The sequence below is a fragment of the Fusarium keratoplasticum genome, chromosome 6 (assembly GCF_025433545.1).
Source record: "Fusarium keratoplasticum isolate Fu6.1 chromosome 6, whole genome shotgun sequence".
NCBI lineage: Eukaryota > Fungi > Ascomycota > Sordariomycetes > Hypocreales > Nectriaceae > Fusarium > Fusarium keratoplasticum.
Window position 1 is genome coordinate 3,741,703 of NC_070534.1, and position 21,821 is coordinate 3,763,523.

At 49.0% G+C, this 21,821-nt stretch overlaps 4 protein-coding genes across 4 annotated transcripts; 2 read left to right on the forward strand and 2 right to left on the reverse strand.

Moving 5' to 3' along the window:
- Nucleotides 1–334: 334 nt before the first annotated feature.
- Nucleotides 335–2,917, reverse strand: NCS57_00914100 (uncharacterized protein; the record flags this gene model as incomplete). Its single annotated transcript, XM_053058927.1, has 5 exons — nucleotides 335–1,184; nucleotides 1,242–1,854; nucleotides 1,926–2,200; nucleotides 2,259–2,427; nucleotides 2,488–2,917. 5 exons carry the CDS (start codon nucleotides 2,915–2,917, stop codon nucleotides 335–337), a joined length of 2,337 nt encoding a protein of 778 aa, XP_052912758.1.
- Nucleotides 2,918–3,807: 890 nt separating this feature from the next.
- NCS57_00914200 (Chitinase) lies at nucleotides 3,808–8,156 on the forward strand (the record flags this gene model as incomplete). Its single annotated transcript, XM_053058928.1, has 2 exons — nucleotides 3,808–5,717; nucleotides 5,774–8,156. 2 exons carry the CDS (start codon nucleotides 3,808–3,810, stop codon nucleotides 8,154–8,156), a joined length of 4,293 nt encoding a protein of 1,430 aa, XP_052912759.1.
- A 1,323-nt stretch (nucleotides 8,157–9,479) lies between these two features.
- Nucleotides 9,480–10,427, reverse strand: NCS57_00914300 (uncharacterized protein; the record flags this gene model as incomplete). Its single annotated transcript, XM_053058929.1, has 1 exon — nucleotides 9,480–10,427. The coding sequence occupies exon 1, from the start codon at nucleotides 10,380–10,382 to the stop codon at nucleotides 9,480–9,482; it is 903 nt and encodes a 300-aa protein (XP_052912760.1). The 5' UTR covers nucleotides 10,383–10,427.
- A 5,827-nt stretch (nucleotides 10,428–16,254) lies between these two features.
- On the forward strand, nucleotides 16,255–18,904 carry NCS57_00914400 (uncharacterized protein; the record flags this gene model as incomplete). The annotated part of the gene is made up of 2 exons (XM_053058930.1): nucleotides 16,255–18,801; nucleotides 18,896–18,904. 2 exons carry the CDS (start codon nucleotides 16,255–16,257, stop codon nucleotides 18,902–18,904), a joined length of 2,556 nt encoding a protein of 851 aa, XP_052912761.1.
- Between the last annotated feature and the right edge of the window lie 2,917 nt (nucleotides 18,905–21,821).

Here is a 21,821-nt window from a genome sequence, read left to right on the forward strand (position 1 = left end):
CTTCAGTGCCTCCTTTTCTTCCCAAGCCGCCTTTCCATCTCGACATCAGTTGGACTATGTGAGGTCCTTGCTTCGCCCGGTTAGCAGCGAGATTGGACTCCGAAATAGCGAGCGAGACGTTGAATATAAAGTAATATATTAACCGCTGTGTCAGTATTGGGATATGATGCTATGATGTGTTGGAAATGTGTTCATTGTTATAGTTGAAGCCCGGCCCTCAATGGGATAACTGAGCCCGAAGATCGTAATATATTAAAGTCATCTATAAAGATAGCCCTACTCTCCAATAGTATTTACTTCAATGCAGCAGGCATTATGCATTACTATTAACTACTTAAGGTCCAGCAACACATGCATACGTGTCAGTCCAAAGGTTGCTACAATCACTCTTCACCGCAGGGTTCCACTTGTAAAACTGCGCCAGTGTAATCTTGTTATAGTCCAAGATACCCTGGCAAGTTGTTGTAGACCTGACCGGATGGAACTTGGTGCATCCCTGAATCATACCTGCCTGTGTGGGCGTTGGCGTCACCACGCCGCCATTAGTCTTGGTAGTCGTCGGTTCTGGGGTGGTTATGATGACCCCCACACAGATGTAGTTGCCCAGCACAATGTTGGTGCACCCTGAGTTAATGCCGGTATTCCACTTGAGGAGGTTGGCCATTGTGATTTTGTTATAGTCAACAATTCCTTGGCATGTCGTTGTCTTGCCCACGACATGGAACTTGTTGCAGTTAGATACCATGCCGGGCTGAGTAGGCGTGGGCGTGGAGATGCCATTGTCAGTAGTCGTTGGCTTCGGCGTTGTTACAGGCTGTGATATCGATGCGATGACACCAGCACAGGCATAAGCGCCTAGCTCCAAGTTGGAACAATCGGACTTGATCCCGGCGTTCCACTTGTAAAAATCGGAGATAGAAATCTTGTTGTAGTCCGCAATGCCTTGGCAGGTTGTCGTCTTGCCTATGATATGGAACTTGTTGCAGTTGGATACCATACCAGACTGAATAGGGGTAGGTGTGGAAACTCCATTGCCAGTAGTGGTGGCTGTTGTCGTTGTCGTCCCTGGTTCAGGCTCATCGGATTCAGTCTTGTAAGTGGGCACAAGTTTATACGCAGCCATGCAGTAGCTCTTCTCCTCTGCGAAAGCACAGTCGGGGGAGCTTGTGTCAAGAGAAGGGTTCCTGAAGATGTGTCAGTAGCTGGGCTATATTAGACGTCAATAATTAACAGGCTCTTACCAGTTTCCCAACTCCTCGAGGGAAATACCCCACACCTTGGCCAGTGCTACGCACGCCGAGAATGAAAAGCTCCAGCTCATGTCGTACTGTAAATCCTTGCCGTCCATGAAGATGTGACAGTCACTTCGCGTACCACTAGCTCTAGGGAGGTAAGTGATCACATCAGTGATAGCGGGCGCGGAGAAGGTCGCGTTGGGCAAGTCGTTGAAGTTTATATCAGCAACAACGGTGGTGGGATCAACGTAGTCTGGATGGCCAGGATACATGTTGATGGGCCCCACAGGAGAAACACAGTAGGATTCTTTGGCGTAGAGATTGGTACAGTCTTTGTTGACTCCTTGGTTCAGGAAGAGAAAGTCTTCGAGTAAGATGCTGAACTTCATGATGATCTGGTTGCAGTAGTCGCCAATCTCGACAGAGTAGAACTGAGCACAGTTCTTGTTTGTACCGCTGGCGATGTTGGAGGGCACCGGAGCCGGTGTGGCTACTGGTACCTTGGTAGTGGCTGGGCGAGTGATTGCGGCGTAGTCTTCGTCGTCATGAGGCTCAAGACAGATGGTATGGCCTACAGATAAGGACAAGCGGCTACAGGACTCTCCGAGCACAGGATTCCCTTGCAGAAGGACATGAAAGGTCAGCCATTTTGTCCTCTTAACGCGAGCAGGAAGGGAAAATACTACTCACATGTGTACAGCTGCACCTGAGTGATATTAGCAGCGGCGGCGATACTCTGACATGTGTCTTTGGCTTGAACAGTGTACGTCTTGCACTTGTTCACAATGCAGATACTCCCACCTGCCGCTGGGAAGTCCTTGCAGAAAGCCTTCAACCCGTTGTCGTACAGCATCCAGGACGTGGAAACACCATTAGCCTTGGAGATGGAGCGACAATCATCCCCGGCCTTGACAGTGTACATAACACCCGAGCAAGGCGCCGTTGGGACTGTGGTGGTTGGTGTCCTATTGATCAGGTTGACTCAGCACAAGTTCTGGTAATATTTCGGCGAGATGGGCTTACTTTTCGGTTACCGTAGTTGCTAATGGGAAGCCGGATTTAGAGCAGCTCTTGGTTAGGCTGGCGTAAGCCCCTTGCAAATCATAACCATTTGAATAAGAGGTGCCGGCCTGGAACTGAAAGGGCTTGATAACGCAGTTGTCACACTTGTTGACGGAGGCTGTGACGCTAGCTGTGTTGCATGTCAGAACAATGACACAACCGCATCTGATCACGGGAGTTGTCTTCTTACCTTGACCAGAGGTCTTATCAGGAGAGTTCTCAAAAGCCCAGACATTGCACCATCTGTTCCCATCCTTGATACAAGTCCTGGTGAAGTGATAGTAGATATCCGTCGCTATGACCGAGACATGAACAGGATCACTGCCAAGCTCATATTCAATAACATCTTCCTCGCTGCACTCTGTCTTCAACTTGGCCTCAAAATTGGCTAGCGAAGTGCGGCAAGCATCAGTACATGCCTCCTCCAAAGAGGCAAGCGGAACAGGCTCCCTCTCAAAGAAGCTAGCTACTTGTGAAGGACAGGCAAGGTCGACCACCAAAGCAGCTTTGCAGCTATCCGAGAGATCGTAAGAAGGGAGTGCATCTGGAGAAATATACTGCCAGGCGCCAGCTGGCCTGGCTATGATGGCCAGATTTGAAAGAAAGAGTAGCCAATTCATGACTTGAAGTCAGTAAGACGAGAGACGAGAATGACAAGAAGTTAGGGAAGAGAGAAAGAGAGAGAGGGGAGGGAACGCTCTTCAGGCAAAATATCATAGGGAAATGGAGAGATGGTTAAGATACGGACGGTGGTGAGAACCTAAGCGGAGCATTTCCATCCGTTCAGCTCGACAAGGTGATTTTGGGACTTTAGCGTCGGCGCTTGGAAATTGCAGGATGGAGCAGAGTTCTCACAGAGTTAAAATTCACGCAGGTACGACTCTGTAGTGCAAGTGCATGGTCTGATTGACGGTGCTGCCGGTTGAAGTCTGTCTTGGCGGTTGTTGGTTGAAGGGTCTTTTTGTAAACCCTGTTAGTTTGTGGGAACGAACCTCGGTTGCTGGTCAACAAAGGGTTAACCTCTCCGTAGCGGTGTAGGCATTGCGTGGATTCAGATCATATATCTATTATCTATAGCTCTTGGTGTAAACGTTACAGTGTTGTTATTTCATATTAACAGTAAGATCTATGGTGAGATTTATGGTTAAAGATAAACTATTTCTGCTACAAGATAAGGCAGGTATACCACGGGTTAAAAAAGTGATTTTATAGACCCACTTGTTTAAGTATGAAATGCAATTTTGTTTTTTATTGCGGCCCGCTCCTGGCATGCAGGCACCCTTGCATCGGTTGGAACCGTGATCCACGATATCCGATGTCCCCGGTCTTCTTCTCAGCCGCGGAGGTACCCTTAGCAACTGGACTAGTCTCGTTTATGTTGTCTCTCGTCTCTTGACCATGCCATCCATATGCCTTATAAACTGTGCCCTCAGACCCGGGACAGCACCTGGTCCAGAGACAGACTCTCTTTACACCAATTTGAGTACCCCAGGGCTGCGGCCAGTTAGCCATGGGACTCAAGACCCTTCTTCTTTCCCTGCTGGCGATCCAGGCTGTGCCAGGCCGGGGCCACCCCCACCACAGTCACAGGCACATTCACAAGCACAATCACCTCCATGAAGCCCATCTCAAGGCCCGAGATGGCGGCGGACAACTCGTCTGCCCTCCCATTCCCGACAAGCTCACCACGGGCGCAGACCTCATCGCAAAAGTGAGGTATACGGACCGCGATACATGTTCCGCCAAGCTCGAGGCCAGATCAACCCTCACCACAAGAGCAGACCCTGTCATCGTTGCGGACCCCAACGATCCTTACTCGTGCTCTGAGGAGAAGCCCTGCAGCAACGGTGCTTGTTGTTCCAAGACTGGCGTTTGTAACTATGGCCCTGAGGCCTGTGGTACAAACGGCAAGTCGCCCAACGACAAGTGCTGGAGCAATTGCGATGCCCATGCTGAGTGCGGTCGCTATGCCAAGACTCCAGGCCAGAAATGCCCTCTCAATGTTTGCTGTAGTCGATATGGCTTCTGCGGCATGACCGCGGACTACTGCAAGGTCACCGACAAGAAGGAAGAGAGCTGCCAGAGCAACTGTGCCCAGCCCGGCTCAGGGGGCTCTGGCGGTAACGTCCAGAAGCGTGTCATTGGATATTATGAGGCGTGGAACTGGAAAAAGAAGTGCATCGGCATGAGCATGGAAGACATTCCTGTTGACGGCCTCACACACATCTACTACTCCTTTGCCTACATCCAGCCCAACACGTATAAGATCGTTCCCATGCAGGACGAAAAGGATGGGTCTCTCACTACTGAAACCTTCACCGAGTTCACTGCCCTCAAGCGCAAGAACCCTTCGCTCAGGGCTGTCGTTGCTCTCGGTGGTTGGACGTTCAATGACAACCACACCGTCTGGCAGCCTGTCTTCAGCGACCTCGCTTCCACCAGTGCCAAACGAGCCACCTTTGTCAGCGAACTTGTCAAGTTCATGGATCGCTATGGCTTTGATGGCGTCGATATTGACTGGGAGTATCCTGGCGCTGGCGACCGAGGTGGTAAGCCAGATGATGGCGAGAACCTGACCAAGCTGTTCAAGGACATCCGCGCAGGATTCGACAAGATGTCTGGAAAACACAAGGAGATTTCCTTTACTGCTCCGACAAGTTACTGGTACATGCGTCACTTCGATCTTACCGCATCGGCAAAGGCTGTTGACTATATCAATGTCATGTCTTACGATCTTCACGGAATCTGGGACGCTGATAACCCAATTGGTTCCCAGGTTTTGGCACATACCAACCTGACCGAGATCGACCTTGCCCTGGACCTCTTCTGGAGAAACAAAGTCGACCCGTCCAAGATCAACATGGGCATCGGCTTTTATGGACGGTCATTCCAGCTGGCTGATCCCTCTTGTCACAAGCCTGGTTGTCTCTTCCTGGGTGGTGCCAAACCGGGACCTTGTACCGACAACTCGGGTACCTTGTCATACTTTGAGATTATGGATATCATCGAGAAGTACGACCTGACACCATACTGGGACAAGAAGGACGCCGTCAAGTATGTCACCTGGGGCGGTGATCAGTGGGTATCCTACGACGACAAGGACACCATCGCGCAGAAGATCGAGTTTGCCAACGCGCTCGGCTTGGGAGGTCTGCTCATCTGGGCTATCGACCTCGACAACACGCGGCTTGACGCTCTGGCGGCTGTCTTGGCTCCCAAAAGCTTCACCGCACACAAGGATCGCTCGAAAAAGACCCCGTGGGTGGACCTTGGGACAGGCCATTGCACTGTCAACGATTGTGGCACGACTGGCTGCAAGTCTGGATGGATTGAGGTTGATCAGTCCCTTTGCGACCGTCTAGCTGGCAAGAAGACAAGTGTCTGTTGTCCTTTTGCCTCGGCTCCTGACCCCGAGAAGTGGTGAGTGTCCCTGACCTGTGATCAAGTGGCTACATTACTGACTGGCTATGCTATAGTACCTGGAGAGGTAACGGCGTTCTCTGCAACGGCCAGTGTCACGCGGGAGAGGTCGCGCTCGCGTCCAGTCAGCACGCTGGAGGCGGCGATGTATGCACCGACGGCCGCAGATTCCTGTGCTGTGAAGCAGAAGCTCAAGTGCCAGACTGTCGATGGACGGGCTGTAACGAGAAGTGCGATTCTTCCACCGAGAAGGAGTTGACGTGGAAGAATGGAAACTGCAAGGGCAAAGACGAGAAGAAGTTCTGCTGCAACAAGGAGCAGGAGTGGAGGAACTGCAAGTGGCACGGAAAGCCAGGCAACTGCTTTGACAACCATTGCGATACCGGTTGGCAGGTGGCCTTGACTACATCCCACGGAGGAGAGGGCCATGACTGCGGTTGGGCCTCGAAGCGGCATAGGACCTATTGCTGTGATCCCCCCAAGGGCGAATCGCCCTTCCTCCCTGTTCCTCTCGAGTACCTGTTCCCCGATCCTCCCAATGAGGAAGAGGCAGAGTCAGACTACCAACTCAAGGTAGACAACACTTGGGGTGGTGCTGAGGATCTTCCCTTTGCTGAAACACCCGAGCACTCTGCTTTTGGCTTCATCATCATGACGAGTCCCGACGAGCTTCAGACCACCCTCGACAAGCGTGACGGATCTCACTGGGAAGTCTTTGACTGCCATGATTCCGTTTCACAGGAAGAGCAGACTGTTCGTATGGTGTGTACCGATCGCAGTGAGAACTCCAACTGCGGCAAGATCTATCTCGGCCACGGAGCTCCCGGTACGATCGTCGAGATGCCCGAGGGATGCGGTCCAGGCAGGTACGCCGTCGTCAAGGAGCTGTCGCCTAGCAAGAACCAGAGTCTTCCACAGCATCTCTACAAACGCGGCATTGAAGAGACTGAGCCTGTGTTTGACTTGACCTTCGACTACGACTTCAGACGCGTGCCGCGCGACCTTGGCGATACTCAGATCCGTATCGACTACAGCAACGAGAACACGTACTGGAACACCATCGTCGACAAGGCAGCTGACAGCAAGAAGCGGTCTTTAAAGAGATCTGTCAAGAGAAGTCTCAAGGATGTTGGCGGCAGCCACAAGCGTTGGCTCGAAGAAGAGTGGCGAGAAGACTTGCACGAAGGAGCCCTTTCCAAGGGCGATCTTCACAAGCGTTGGTTTGGTGAGACCGCCCTCGACTGGCTGAAGGCCATCTTCACGGGCGTCACAAACAAGATGGAGCTCCAACACTCCTACAAGGAGGACTTTATTCTCAGCATCATCGACCAGGACTTTACATGTCCCAATGTGGACGGCAAGCTCAAGGTCTACGCCGAGATGTCGGTCGAGGCCAACGTCAACTACGGCTTCACCCTGATCGGCAAGCTTGGCGGCTCATATGGCATCGACATCTCCGACTCGTACCTCTACTACCGCACTGGCGGTAACGTCGACTCCAAGTTCGTCATCGACGCCGCTGTCACGGCTCACTTTGACACTGGCGATGTGCTCATGTTCAGCGCTGATACCTTTGGTGCGGCCTTCACGGTCCCAGGTATTGTGACGATTGGCCCCAACTTCAAGCTTTATGGACAGTTGGAAGGCAAGGCAACGCTGGGCGTCAACTTTGAGACCAAGGTCAAGCTCGCCGAGTGGGACGTCTACCAGACCTTCCCTGTCGTTAACAAAGACTGGGAGCCCGATGTCTTCGACCCTTCCGATAAGTCTGGCAAGCAGACGCTCGAGCCTGAATTCGAGTACGGCGTCTCGGTGAGCGGTCACATATCCGCCCACGTGAAGCCCACCATCACCTTTGGCATTGACTGGAATAAGAAGTTCACCTCACTCGAACCCTGCGCCGTGAACCTCGTTGCCGATGGGCACGTCACCTTTCATGCTGAAGCCGAGGCGGGCAGCAGCGGGAACAGCTTTTGTTACGGTATCGACGTCGGTGCAGATCTGTATGCTACCCTCGAGGCGCCCAAGATGTTCTCGTGGGCACTTCCCGAGTCTCCCTTCATGATCATGCCGGCCCAAGACGTGACCATCTTCCCGAGTGGCTCCAAAGAAGCTTGCACTACTCCCAGTAGCACGAAGCAACGCCGCCGAGATGCCAGCTTCGGCCAAGGCCACATCAACACCACGTCCGCACTATCGAAACGTGCCACGAGATATGGGCCTCTGGTACCGCGGATCGAAGGCCTCGTGTGTCCTGGCGATGTCGACGTAGGGGAGATTCCTTCCTGCTCGGCATGCTCAGGTGGTGACGACACTCTGCAGAAAAGGGAAGAGACATGCTGGCTGGACCCATATGCCTCAAGGAGGAGACGTGTCCTGCTGATCATGATGAATCCAATGTCCGCCGGTCTTCTGGTACTCTCCATCGACGCGAGGTAAAAACAGTCGATTGGACCGACCATACCGGTACTGTAATCAAGTTACCGTTCCCCGATTATCCACCTTGCTCCAAGGCCGGCGGTTCAGTTATTCGTTGGTTTGGATATCCAGTAGAGACTAACCGAGTGTGTAACGTGGTGCTGGAAAAGTACACCAGGAAGGATATCGATCCCGCCAAATTCGTTAGTAAGTCTGCTTCGAAGGAACCCACAGACATCATAATCGAAAGATACACTAACTAGCATGGATATACAGCTGAGCATGTTTACGAAGCGCAGTTCCTCTCTCGCTTCTTCGAATGGTTGCGGGATGGGAACCTTCCGATTGGATATGGAAACCCGGACCACGCATGGATAGACGAAGTTCTTTTCGGCCTCGTCGGATCAACCAGAATATACGTAGGTCCTGGATGGAAGCTACAACAGAACATGTGGAATGAATTGGCCATATGCATTGGCGGATATCACCAGCCCGGAAGATTGGTTCTCGCTGACAAGGGGATGAATGGAAGGAAAGCAGCACTCTTTGGGGGTTCGACGCCTGGGACACACAACGACAAAGTGAACACAATTACACGCAGAATGCATCGCAATGCAAGTACTCACCCTCGATTGCATCCCCTCAAGACTAACTGACCTTGCTTGTCATAGTTCGCTGGCGTCTTTTACTACATGCGCCGGTCTGAAATTTGGTCCAGATTCGTCGAGACGTCTCAGGCTATCGAGAATATATTCGACGACTTTGACATCCTGTTCGAATGGGATGAGGACGATCCCATGAATGACGGTCAACTGACAAGACCTACCAATCGAGTTCAGGGGCAGCCCACGCCCGGTTTACGTGACCTTTACTGCTACTGGATTGACTCCGCCTTGGCTAGCATGGAGAGCGAAGCTGCCGCTTGGCTAACGGCCGCAACAGCCAACTATAAAGCAGATTTTGGGAGTTCTCCGGACGGTAAGAAATGGCTGGATAATGTGTTGAACCCGAAAGGGTACATCTCAGCATCAAAGCTCGTGTTCTCTCATGCCTCGGTGCAACACAGGCGCCCAAACCCTGCAGACCCACGCATCTGGACACAGAGTAACTATCAAGGCTTGTGGCATCCCGAATTGGGTCCGGCAGGGCCGTTTTAGGTAAGGTGTCTGGGAAGCAAGAAAGCGAGTTTAGTTTGACTAGAGTTCATGGACACTATGGTGATACAGGATACATAACCTTATTGGACTTAAGCTACTGAGCTACTTAGATCCCTTCACGGGTGTTTGTTATCAAGTTTGTTTTGTCATGCGAATAAGTCCAGCCCATTCATTGTTCTGTCTGACATTACCAAGACTTCCAGCCTAGCTTCATCGCGTCATCCGTGGCTTCGTCAGCCTTTTGCTCCCAGTGTGAACGCAATCTCCAGTACATCCAATCCATAACCCCCAGTTCACAGTCTTCTCTGGCTTTCTTCCGTGTTACGTGAACAGGGTGTTCCATCGGATCAAACCTACGAACCTCATCTTCTTCCCATTCCTGCTCGATGGGGTCAAACGTGACGATATCTATCTCACGCTTCGCACCATCAGCACCTCGGCAATCGATATTTATATGTGGATATATAAAAAACCAGCCGCGATAAGAGAGAAGATCATCATCGTGATCGTGTTTGGGCCAGACTAAGCCAGGAAGTTGTTGATTGTTGGTAGCGGCTTCTTCATCAGAAGAGGACTCGGATGTCGTGGAGCCCGGACCAGAACTGGACTCCTCTACCAGGTCATCCTCCACTGGTTGGGGGTTTTTCTGCTTCTCGAGGTCCATAGCTCTCTTGACCTTGCGGATTTGGCGCCAAATGGTGCCTCGAGCCTTCAGCTCCCCGAGGTAGTGCGTATGGCATTCTTCAACCGTGGCACCTGGAAGGAAGAAGAACTCGTACCGAAAGCTGCCACCTCTTACCTGGGGACGACCATCCTCAAGACCACGCTGGAATTTATAGCCGTCAAAGTCACGCGGCACATCTGGATGGACCATATAGAAGACCCAGGAGGCGAGGGGAGGCAAGGGATTCTTGACCCCCGTGCTCTCCCATGACATCAAGGCTGGTCTGCCGGTGTGATCGTTGAAGATGCGGTTGTTGGATACGCATGGGAGTGCGGGTGGGAGGTTATACGTGGGTGGGCCGTTGGGGTACTTGTCCTTGGGGTACCTCTCTTCTAGGGTCCTGGCGTGCGTCTTTGTTCGGACCATGCTGGGCTCGAGAGATGATGTCAAGGCTTGACTGAGATTTTGTAAATTGGATGGTGTAGACGTGGTCGAGTGAAAAGGATGGAGGGCAAGATGAAAGGAGGTGAGTTGAGGAGAAGTTGCTATTCCCCGCTGTGTGCACAACGAGCGGTCACGAGGGGCAAAATTTAACCTGCGGGGGGCCATCGCCCCACATGAGCCAACGGGTAGATAGCCCAACTGGCAAAGTTGAGATACTTGGGAGGTGCTGCCGAGTCCTCGTTCTTGTCCTCATCTTCTTCCTTATTCTCATCCCAACCGCTCTTCCATATAGTCTTAGCAGTGACATGCCGATGATCCATAGTCCTCAAAATCCAGGAGTTAACGGGGAAGCACTTTCTGCCCGGCCCTCCTGCTGGCGAGTGTCTCGACCCCTCCGTGCCTCAGCATCCCGTTGGTGACCACCACTGCAGTCCTGTCGAGGATCTGAGTGAAGACCCTACTCAAGAATGTACGCCAGAAACGCATTGCGTTTCCCCTTTCTGACCAATCACCGTCTAAAGCTTCCGCCCCATATTTCCCGCTCTAGAAACGCACTGCGTTTCTTACGCAGCGCCAATAAAATTAGAAAACCTAAAACGCGAAATGCATCGCGTTTCCGTCTTCTAACCCCTACTGTACGCAGTCATGCTAGTAATTCATTCAATTACATAGAAACGGGCCCGTGTATGTTGCTAGGTCGTCCGCGTATGCGCCGCGTATTCTTTTATTTCATCAAATTCCATAGCATGTATTTATCGCATCTCTAAAGTCCCTCTACTACTGCCGCGTGTTTGGATATTCCTCTATCATTGTTCAACCCTACCTGCCCTAATGATCTTTGACAGTGGTTAGATAAGCCCGGCTTGCGCTATAGTCGGCCAGAGCATGCTAGATCCCGAGGCTTGTCAAGTTGAGGGATTTCTGTTGATAACCTCTTGTTGCTAATTTCACGTAAGTATTCCCCGACTTCCATTAAAAGCATCGCTAGTATTGGCCCCATTGTCACACGTATCTCTCAACACTCATTCCCCTTCCACCTGCCTTGGCAGATACGCAGCTGAACTGTACGGCAAAACAGCGCCTTATAGTAAGTGACTTTGCCCGGCCCTGTTTTCGACCCCAACTTCGGGGAGATTGGCAGATGCGGCACTCGCACATACAAACGCCTATCGAACCTCTGGATTCGCTGGTAGGTTTGCGAACGTCATTGGTTTGATCGAAGTTTCTTGGGAACTGTGATGTCAGGCTAAAGAGACTAACTTATCTCTATCCTCTTTAGCAAGTCTCATTCTGCTCTGCCGCTTTGCATGCTTTGCACCGGTGTCGATTCCCCACTGAATGATCTTTTCCTTCTACTACGCATTTCACTCTACCCTTCTTAAAAGTTACGTGGTCTCTCTTTAGGTGCCCGTGTCTCCTCCTTCTATGTGCATATAGGTTTTTAGAGTATTCTCCACAGTCAGGGCAATGGCCCGGTGCGTTAAAATGGGCTTTAGTTTTTCCCATCGTTGAGTTGTTGGAGTGCATTCTCGTCCTTTTTGAGTGGTTGACAGGCGGTTGGGCAACATATTCATGCTTTTGGATGAGGTGAACGTCGAGGTCCTGCTTGGGGTACTTTATGCCGCAAATGATGCATTCGGTGAGATCATGCTCCTCTATGTGCTGATTTAGTTGGGTCGCTATTAGGAATTCAGCATCGCAAAAGGGACATTTAACCCAACTATGCCTTTCTCGAAGGTGAATGGGGAGCCCAGCTTCTGTCTGTAGCTCAGAGCATTCTGGGCACCTCCTGGTTTCCCGATGACTCTCCGAAATATGAGCCCTGAGATCGTGGGCGGGAAGGGGTTGAACGTCACAAAACGGACAGTCCATCATTTCGTATCTACTACGCAAATGATCATAGAACTTCTCCTCGATTGTCCTCTCTGAACATTCCACACATTATTTGAGTCGGTGTGCTATCATATGATCTTCAATGAGCTAGGGCGTGCTCTCGAGGTGATGACAGTGTTGGCACTTAAGCCAGCCATGGTCGATCAGAAGATGTATATAGAGGGAGTCCTTTTGCTTCATCTCTCTGCATTCGGGACACCTCTTCCATAGATAATGGTTCTTAAGGTAGTCCATATCATTGCCAGACCATGAACATCCAGCACATCTCTGGAAGTCATAGTTCTTGCATAGGTGGGCCATAAGCTCAGTCTTTATAATGTTACAGCAGCATGCTGGGCAAGGCTATGCTTTGTAATGAAGCATAAGGTGTATCGCAAAATCTTCGGCAAAAGGATCACAATCTTCGCAAGCCCAGCATATATAATCGTCTTCGAGATAATACCCTATCTGGTAGAGGGACAAAGTCTCGCTGCAAAAAACACAGGCAAGTACTTTATATTCAAGCGATTATTATAAGTGTCCAATAAGCTGTGCGTGGGAAGCTAAATCGACTAGCTCTAGACATTCCTCACACCGTTCGCCACGATGTTTTGTTTCGAAATGATAGATTAAAGATCCCTTTGCGAGTCAAGTCTCGCAAAAAGGGCAGCGGTGAAAGTCGGCGTGATACCGCGCGTCTTGGTCCGAAAGCCAATCCCCATATGTGACACAGGTTGTCACCTGGTGAGCGTTCCGTACATAGTCGGCGAAAGCTTCTCTCGGGAAGCACTTTCTACAAGATAGGCAAAGCTCCTAGTCATATATGGAAATATAGGCAGCAAGGGACTAGTCACCTATTACCATGGAACATATAGAGCATCGCATAAAGCCACTAGGTAGCTATAGTATCTTATAGGGATAGGAGGTATCCTGCGGGAAGAATGTTCGGGGCCACTCCCTGAACCTTTGAACAAGTATTCTAAGGCTTCCAGCCTGTAAGGCTTCCAAGAGACAGCTTCTCGCGGCATAAACGTGATCAGGGATCGGAAATCGTTCCGAAAGCTCAGGGGCCCGATGATCAGGATGGCTAAGCTTGATTGCATCCCTCCAATACGAACGAATCTCAAGCATGGTGATCATCTGTGCATCCACGCCCAGGGCGTCAAATGGGTTGAACTCTATTCCGAAGATTATTTATAGCGATGAATTAAGTGGTGTTGGATTGAGGTGTTGGATCGAGGTGTTGGATTGAGGAGGATCGAGGAGTAATTATGGGTGCCTTACACGTGACGAGATGTGCCGCACCCTTACCATACTACAGTGATTACTGCGAACATTGCGACATAATACAAGAGTCTATTTAAGATATTGGTGCTTATATAGGTATTTCTTATTCTGTAATGCTCTCGATTAGAGAGTAGCTATGGTTTATTGATATGATAATAACTCTACGCTTAGTCTTATTACTTTGGAGTGCTTAATTCTAGCCTAATATTGCCGCACCCTTAACTCTCGGTTAGCGAGCCTAACTCATTAAAGAGCTTCTGCGCTTCTTAAAATTTGGGGCGTCTACGAGGTTAGGGCTACTCGTTGTGTCTAGCTCATTATACGCATAGGTCGAGATAGGTATGGTCTAGTACGATTGATCGCCTGAGAACTTAGGCTTCGAGGTACTAGACGAATGATAAGGGATAAATGAGCTACCGACATAGTGGCGATAGCCACGTTGATCAATAGTCGAGGGCTTCGGCGTAAGAATCTGTCATAGATAGAGCTAACAAGCAAGATGGGGGGCAATAGGCGGCAAGAATAGTGGCACCGCATGAGGCTAGTTGGCCCGCATTTATGCATGCTGATCAGACAGAAACGAAGACGCGAATGGGCTATTTCTTGAGCAGCTGAGGGTATAAACAAGCCCTACTGGCCCGCGAAGTGTGACAAGATGTTAGACATGGAAACCCCATGATCGCGGCCAGGGACACCCGTTCAATGGTAAATACGTCAAGCTTCAGACAGGCCAGCTATGGGATTACTCTGTGACAATTATGCTATGACAGTTAAGGCAAGGTCCAAGAACGGCTCCCGCCGTGCTTCGTGATCAATCTAGATTGGATTGGATCCGTCTTTCAATGGTTCGGCCAATCCAAGGCCAGATCGCCAGCGGCGCGAATAGCGATACGAGACCTGCTAACCGGGCACCAATATTATGCTCCCAATGTGTCCAGCCGATTGTTATTCGAGTTTCTTAATCTTAATGCATTGAACAACGATTGAAGAAGCAGAAACATTCGTAGCATCGCTCGAGCGCCTTGTTGCCAGCTTCCAAGCTCTCAGGCCTTTAGCTTCGACGCGAACCGGCGAACCAGGGACCCTGAGATGATCGACGTTATCTCTCTCGGAGGAAAGAGAAAACGGCGTCGATCCATTGCCGTTCTTGGTTTAATAGAAATTCTTGTCGAAGACCCTATTGCTAGCTTGTTTAACCAGCTGCAGCCATAACAGCCCTGTCGCAGTAGTCGAATCTTACTACGTATAAGCAGGGCGGACATGAGCACACGCCAGACAGGGGCCAAATTACAGGCAGCTGATCAAGCCACACATGGGTATCGAACTTCGGTTACGCTTGATCGGCGGGCGGCAGGTGGGCGGCAGGTGGGCTCAGCCGCAAGTGCGACCAGATTCGAAATTATTGGCTCGTCTTTATCTTGCCTCAGTTTAAGGTGACACTAAAAGTTGCACCAGTGGGTAGCTAACGCCATCGCTTACCCCGCACACCTTGTCAGATCAAATCGTGGGCTTAGAGCCTGCTGGATGGTCTGCGTTATCTAGTCGCCCTGAAAGCAAAAACCTTGCTTCTACGTTGCAGGTGCTGGTCATAACCAAGCTCCCTATCCTACCTCACACAATACGAAGACCCATGAGTTGCTTATCTACCGGCAGCAGCCAAGGCGGACAAAACCGGCAAGATGCGGTGTTTTCCCAGCCATTGTTGCCTGATGCCCAAACATGCAGCAACACCAAAACAGTCATGCACTCTGCCGTCTGAACTGGGCATCGCTTTGGTCAAGCTGAGGTGGCTTACTGAGGGGTTGCGAGGGCGCGTGATCGGCCATGCCACATTTGAGGGAGGCCCGAGCGGTGGTCGGTGATCAAATGACCCTCTCTGAGTCGATCAAAGTATATACCCTAATGAGGCATTATATTTGGGAGGGGAGGCTCTTCCGTCGTAATCGTAGCCTGATAGTTCTTGGTGTTGTGGATTAGTATTGCGTGCGGGGACGTAGTAATAAGGCCAGACGGCAAGTGGGGCACGGGTAAGTAGCGAGTCCGCGATTACTTAATTAAATTTAAGAGATATTATAAAAAGAATAAAATTATTAAACTTTATATATTACTTTATTTATCTTATATATTTTAGCCTCTTAATATTCGGTATTTTAATATACTTAAAAATACTTATAAATAAGAAATAAAATATTTAATTAAATATTTTATAACTTATATTTCTAAGACTAAGTTTTTTTAATCTTTTATATTATATTTTAAGCTATTATAATAAAAAAATATATTAAACTAGCCTTAAAAATAACTAGGCTTATATACTCTTAATATTAATAGTAAAGCCGGGAGGGATAAAGAGATAACGCGTTAGAGGGAGGGGGCGAGAATAAATGTCTAGCGCAGGATCCTATCCAGTTAGGTCTGGCCGAATCGCGGACAAGCGACTGTCTGCTAAGGCATCAGATTTGCTTCCGCGATCAAGACCACCTGACACGTCGTGGACTCGAAGCGATCTTATCGTTGTGGCGGATTCGATTGGATCTCGATTCTTGGATAAGCCGCCTCACCTTTCCCCTCATCCACCGAACATATTATAGGGCTGTCACCACCTCATGTGATTTCCGCCCATTCCTCCAATCTTAACGCTGTGGCCACGTAGCACCATCCACTACATCACATTGCAGCTATCTATTTCGACGATATGAGCTTAGACCTCGCAGCCAAGACGTTAGACCTCACGGCCAGGGGAATCGACCTCCTGGCGGTCCTCGCCAGAATCTCCAACGAGACAGAAAGCGCTTCCAAGCTCGTCAAGGAAGTAGGGCGCTGGCTCGGAAAGGAGGGACTTGATGAGGTTGAACTGAAATTCTTCCTTCAGTCAACTCGAGCTCTTGTCCACCCAAACAATCACAAGGAGGCCATCGTCTTTTTCCAGGCCGTCACAGACCGAAGACCTAAACCATCGGTTGTACCGCTTTGGGCGCAGCCGTCCGGTGCACTCGGGCGACTAGTCGCTAGCGATCCCCTTCAAAGATGGCTCACATCGACTGTCTGCTGTTTATTCCGCTACCACGACGAGAGATTCATCAAACTGGCCATCTCTTCCTTCATAATGCTCGCCTCTCGATCCGGACAGAAGCCCCTCTCCGAGTATCAACTAGCCTACCTCCCTGAAATGCTCCAACTTGAGCAGGTCGTTTCTAAGGTTATTCATAGCAATTGGATCCACATTGCTAACTCGGGAATCATTGGGTCTGATTCCGAGTGCCCTCGCCTCCCAAGCGAACTCAACTGGGCTTGCAAGCGAGGGCACAACATCGGAAGCCATAAACTAGCAGTCGTTCTCAGCAGGCTCCGCGATCCTCCTAAGGAAATCATATTCCAGAGCGAACGCCTTTTGACAAATCTTGTGCTGTGGCTCACTTGGCATTTCAGCGGCCGACTCCGCATCGTCGTGAGCGGCAGCATTGTCTACGACAAGGCTCTCGGACCAGCAGATAGCAGCGTCGAGTGCCGCGTCAGCAAGTTTTGTCACACAGAAGGGGATGAGCGGGAATGTACTTCATTTGAGAACGGTGGCGCCCCTTCATTCGAAATGTTCGAAAGGGTGGAGGGAGATCTGAAATCACTCTTCAGGGGCAGGTATGACAACCAACAGACCTTAATGTCAGAGCCCCAGGTCCGCCAAAAGCTGTATCAGAGCCCCTTCCGCTACCCCAAAGGGCTCCAGAAGAGTACAAGGATCTGGACCCAACGAACTGGTCAGGAGCTCCTCAGGTGGTTTTGCGCACTTCCCGTTGAGAAAGACACCATGGGATCGAGACTCAGTTTTCGCGTCCTACTTGGTGGTGCAGGTAACCTAGGCTCTCATCAGTTGCGGGTGTCGGACCTGCTGGGGAGAACGCCAGAGTTACTGAACACATATTGCGGTGAGCTCGGAGGGCCCTTTATCGTGTTTTCTCCACCACGACAATCAACTCCGCCTACTGTTGACAACTTAATGGATATCAGTGACTACGATGAGGACATGGAAGATGAGCAAGACGATGAAGACTTGGACTTCGAGTCCCGACCCCCGGTGCTGCTCAAATACTTCCCCATTCTCCAAGACCTCGTGGATCAGGTGAGGGTGTCATGCCAGTGCTTCAATTGCGCTAGAGCAACGACCAAGGTGTTCATGATGGATGAAAATTGCCTTCAACACAAAGCTTTCATGGAGGTTATGTTCTATTTCAGCCATGGGATTGCTGACGCTTTTGGGGCGCCGGATGTTTCGGCCTGTGGCGAGGCGAGAGCCGGGGATTCCGGGGCCATGGCGATTCTTTTCGATGCAATCGACACGGTCCGTTTCAACCCCAGCAATCTCGAGGGGAAGATTGAATGGCATACCCTCCTAAGCACGGTCTGCCAAACCTTACTCGGCTGCCCGCCTATCGATACGATGACGGATGCCACCTACAACGACTCTCCTGTCGATACTCCCCTTCCATTTACCCAACACCTTGGAACGACCGTCATCGCCATTCAGCACGGCGACTTGGCCGTTGTGGCACCCTGGTTAGACCTCACCCAGCGAATTGAATTGCGTGGATGCTTTCGCTTGGAACTTGTGCAAGGGCGGCTCTGTCTTCCTGTCGACGACGAGGTGGCAGGAAGAGTCCTCCTCCAGGAAGTGACGCGAGATACTTCTGTTGTTGAGACACAACATACCGAGGACGTGAGCGACTATGCCGAAATGTTCAAGATGCCGGTCCACCATGCCGGGGCCGAGATACAGCTCATCAATGATGAGTCTATCGAATCACGCGACTTTATCCTCGTGTCTGTCGAGCAGAACAGATACAAGCTCTTGATGAGAGTCACGTCAGAAGCTCATTCGAGAATGGTTGATCCAAGTCGGGCTATCATCAAGATTGCTCGTGGGATCCATGACTTAAAATGCAAACACAACCCTGCAAGGTGTGGGTTTGTGCCTGAGGGTCAGGGTGTTGAGTTATCTCGGTTCAACGAACTTCTTGGAAGTTGGGGAGGACAAGAACAGAAGGAGAAGGATCCTGAAGAGGACGGGTCATCATCTGGAGAGGCATTGCCTAATCAGGCCACATCAGTGGCCGATCAAATAACGTTCGACGACAAGTCCAAGCACTCAAAGCCCTTGCGCGTTACGCACATCCTCGACACCACATTCAAGTATAATACGGCCCTTGCTCTTAGTGCTGACAACCCTACATTTGTCTCCAGCGGCAATGTTTGTGTTGACTGTGCCTTGGATAAGGTTATTAAATGTGAATTACAGGATTGGAACAGGGACTATGGGCGTTGGGTTATTAATCGTCATCAAGATCTGTTAAATCGGGCGCCTAATAACCGACCCCGGCTCACAGGGACAAAATTAAAGCGCATTACTTAAGATTAGGATCATGTAGTAAAGCGGGGCTAGGTAGATTATTCCATGGGTTTAACACTAAAGGGCTATATCAAGGGAGGTCCCTAGGTCGGGTTTACCCGTTGGCTCATGTGGGGCTAGCGCTCCAGGCGATCCAACTTAGCAAGCTAAGTTGGTCCCCAAAATGCGTGACATTCCCAAAAATCCGTGACATCGGCGGGCCCGATTTTGGGTGTGTTTTGCCGCTTTTTTCATCCTGTGACTTTCTCATGCTGTCGAAAGTGATCGTAAAGCCTACCAAGTATTCAAGTCGGGAACGCGCCCCATTCCCGCTTCTGCGCCAATCACCTATCCCCAACCATCCTGACAATTATGGCTTGCGTCGGCTGGCAACCGACGATTAATTTTATATGGGAAATTCTTAGGGTTATGGTTGGGGTTAGTATTTACTATCTAAGCTATTTTGGGTTAGGGTTATGGTTGGGGTTAGTATTTACTATCTAAGCTATTTTGCCCAGAGGGTTTCTTCTAGCTAAAGATATAGCTTATAGACTAAAGAGAGGAGATTTTTCTAAGATATAAAGAAATAAGAAAAAAAAGAAAAATAAGAGTAACATACATAATAAGTAAGTATCACAGTCATGCAAGTGTCATAAAAATCCTAACCTCTAAGCTAGAGATTATAATAAAAACACCATAAACCATTTGATTAATTAAAACTACTCGCTATACTCTTCCCCAGATATCTTAATTACTACCTAATAGGTCCTTGCATTATGACTAGGCTTACCGTAGATATTATAACGCCGAATACCCGGTCGCGCCGACCTCCCTTGACTACTACTCCGCGACGATTCAGCTACTACCTGCGCATCGGTATCCATTTGATTAATTACTTGCCTTCCCTCCTCTACCGTCATAACCCCTCTTTTCTATAGTCTAGTCCTTTTTGCCCTCCGGCGCCGACTAAGTATCTTATTTACCTCCCGAAGGTCTTTATTCTTAGTAGTTAGTAAGGCAACCCGATGCATAACTACCTTTATCCCCTTCTTAAGAGACCTTAGGGCTTTAAGGATTGACTCTGGGGAGCTACTTTGATGCCTCCTAATTTATCTTTCTAGGTATTTAGACTGAGATTAGGCCTCGAGCATAGTCTTTAGGGTCCTTAACGCCTAAGAGGTCAATTAATTAGAAGCCTCCTTAACCGGCGTTAGCGTCTATAGCTACATATTAAGCTTTGAGACTATACTTTCTGGGTTAAGGGGAATAAGGCTAGCTCCTTTAAAAGCCCCCCTAATATTTCTTTCTATTATCATAGCCTTATATACTACGTAGAAGGCCGGAAAGAACTTAGTCTTTAAAACGTAGGTAATAAAGCATTTAATTAAATGCTTTATTTCTCGACTATAAGCCTTCTTAAGTAGCCTAAAGTACCTAATATTAAGAGGCTAGAGTAGATAAGACGAATGAGGTAGTATATAAAGCTAGATAATCTTCTTCTCCTTATAATATCTCTCGAATTTAATAAAGTAGTAGCTTTTATAGCTATTAAGGATTAAAAGATAATAGCGACTATTTAATTACTTAGCTATGCATCGGTTAAAGTGCTTAAGCCACTTGAGACTAGTCTTATTATTAGTCTAGCTATTTTAGGTCATTATAATAGCCTAATCGCCCGGGAGGTTATTATCTTAGTACTAATTAGCGAGGTAATATTAGCCCGCGCTAATAATAAACGGCTAGATCGCCTGGCCTTCTATATTAATCGCTTAGATAACTATAATCCATTCCCGGTTGCCAGGCTGCACTAATTTCGGCTTTAAATGCCTTTCTAAGCCCGTGACGACTATTCCGCTTATAATTATACCCATAAGGAAGCTAGTCTCATTAAAGTTATAGATATTATCTAATTAGATACTATACTTCGCGATTATATTCGCTATAAGCCGAAACTAATCGCGGATAATAATTAGATCTTTACATTTAGCTCTCTAGTAATCGTATTTCCGAAAAAAACGCGTCTTAAGCTCTTAGTATCGTTTAACGAAGTTTAAAGCCTAACGCGTGCCAATAAGTGGCGCGTCGCGGTCGGTAAGCAATTAATCAGCCATTTCCTTTACACCACGAAGCCGAGGGGGAAATCCTCGCGAATCTAGGTCGAGAATAAAGTAAATAAGGATCTATTCCTCTAGATCAGATAGCCGACGTGATTTCTAGATAATATCACATCAAGATTAAATACTATATTATCTATGATATAAGGTATAATAATAAACCTTATAGATAGTTGCAGCTCGTCGGATGCTTAACTTAGGGTCATTTTGCATAGCCTAAAGGGCAAGAAGCATTCTAGACTTAATAAAAGCCTATGATATACTAGGTGGTTAAGAAATAATTAATCAAATAAAGAAGATATAAGTTGAGGGATTTTTGTGACACTTGCATGACTGTGATACTTGCTTATTATATATGTTATAAAAGAGATATAAGAGATATAATAAAAAAGAGAGAGATAATAAAAGAAGAGAGAGATAATAAAAAGAGAGAGGTAATTAAGAAAGAGAGATATAGCTAATAAGAAAAGGTAAAGAGATAAGAGATAAGAGATAAGAGATAAGAGATAAGATATAAGGGATAAATAAGAGAAGAGATTAGCCTTAGGAAGACCTTCTAGGGGAATTCTAAAGAGACCTAGCTAGGCCACTAGGGGGATCTCGGGCTATAGAAGCCGCTGAGGTAGCCCTAGTCCTCATAAGGGCAAGGCTTATAGAGGAATCTAGCTGGCTAGCCGCAAAGGGGCCTATAAGGTCTTGGAGCTTCTGATAGGTCTTAGCGGTCTCTAGGTCCATAAGGCCACCTGCGGAGAAGATAAGAGGCTGAAA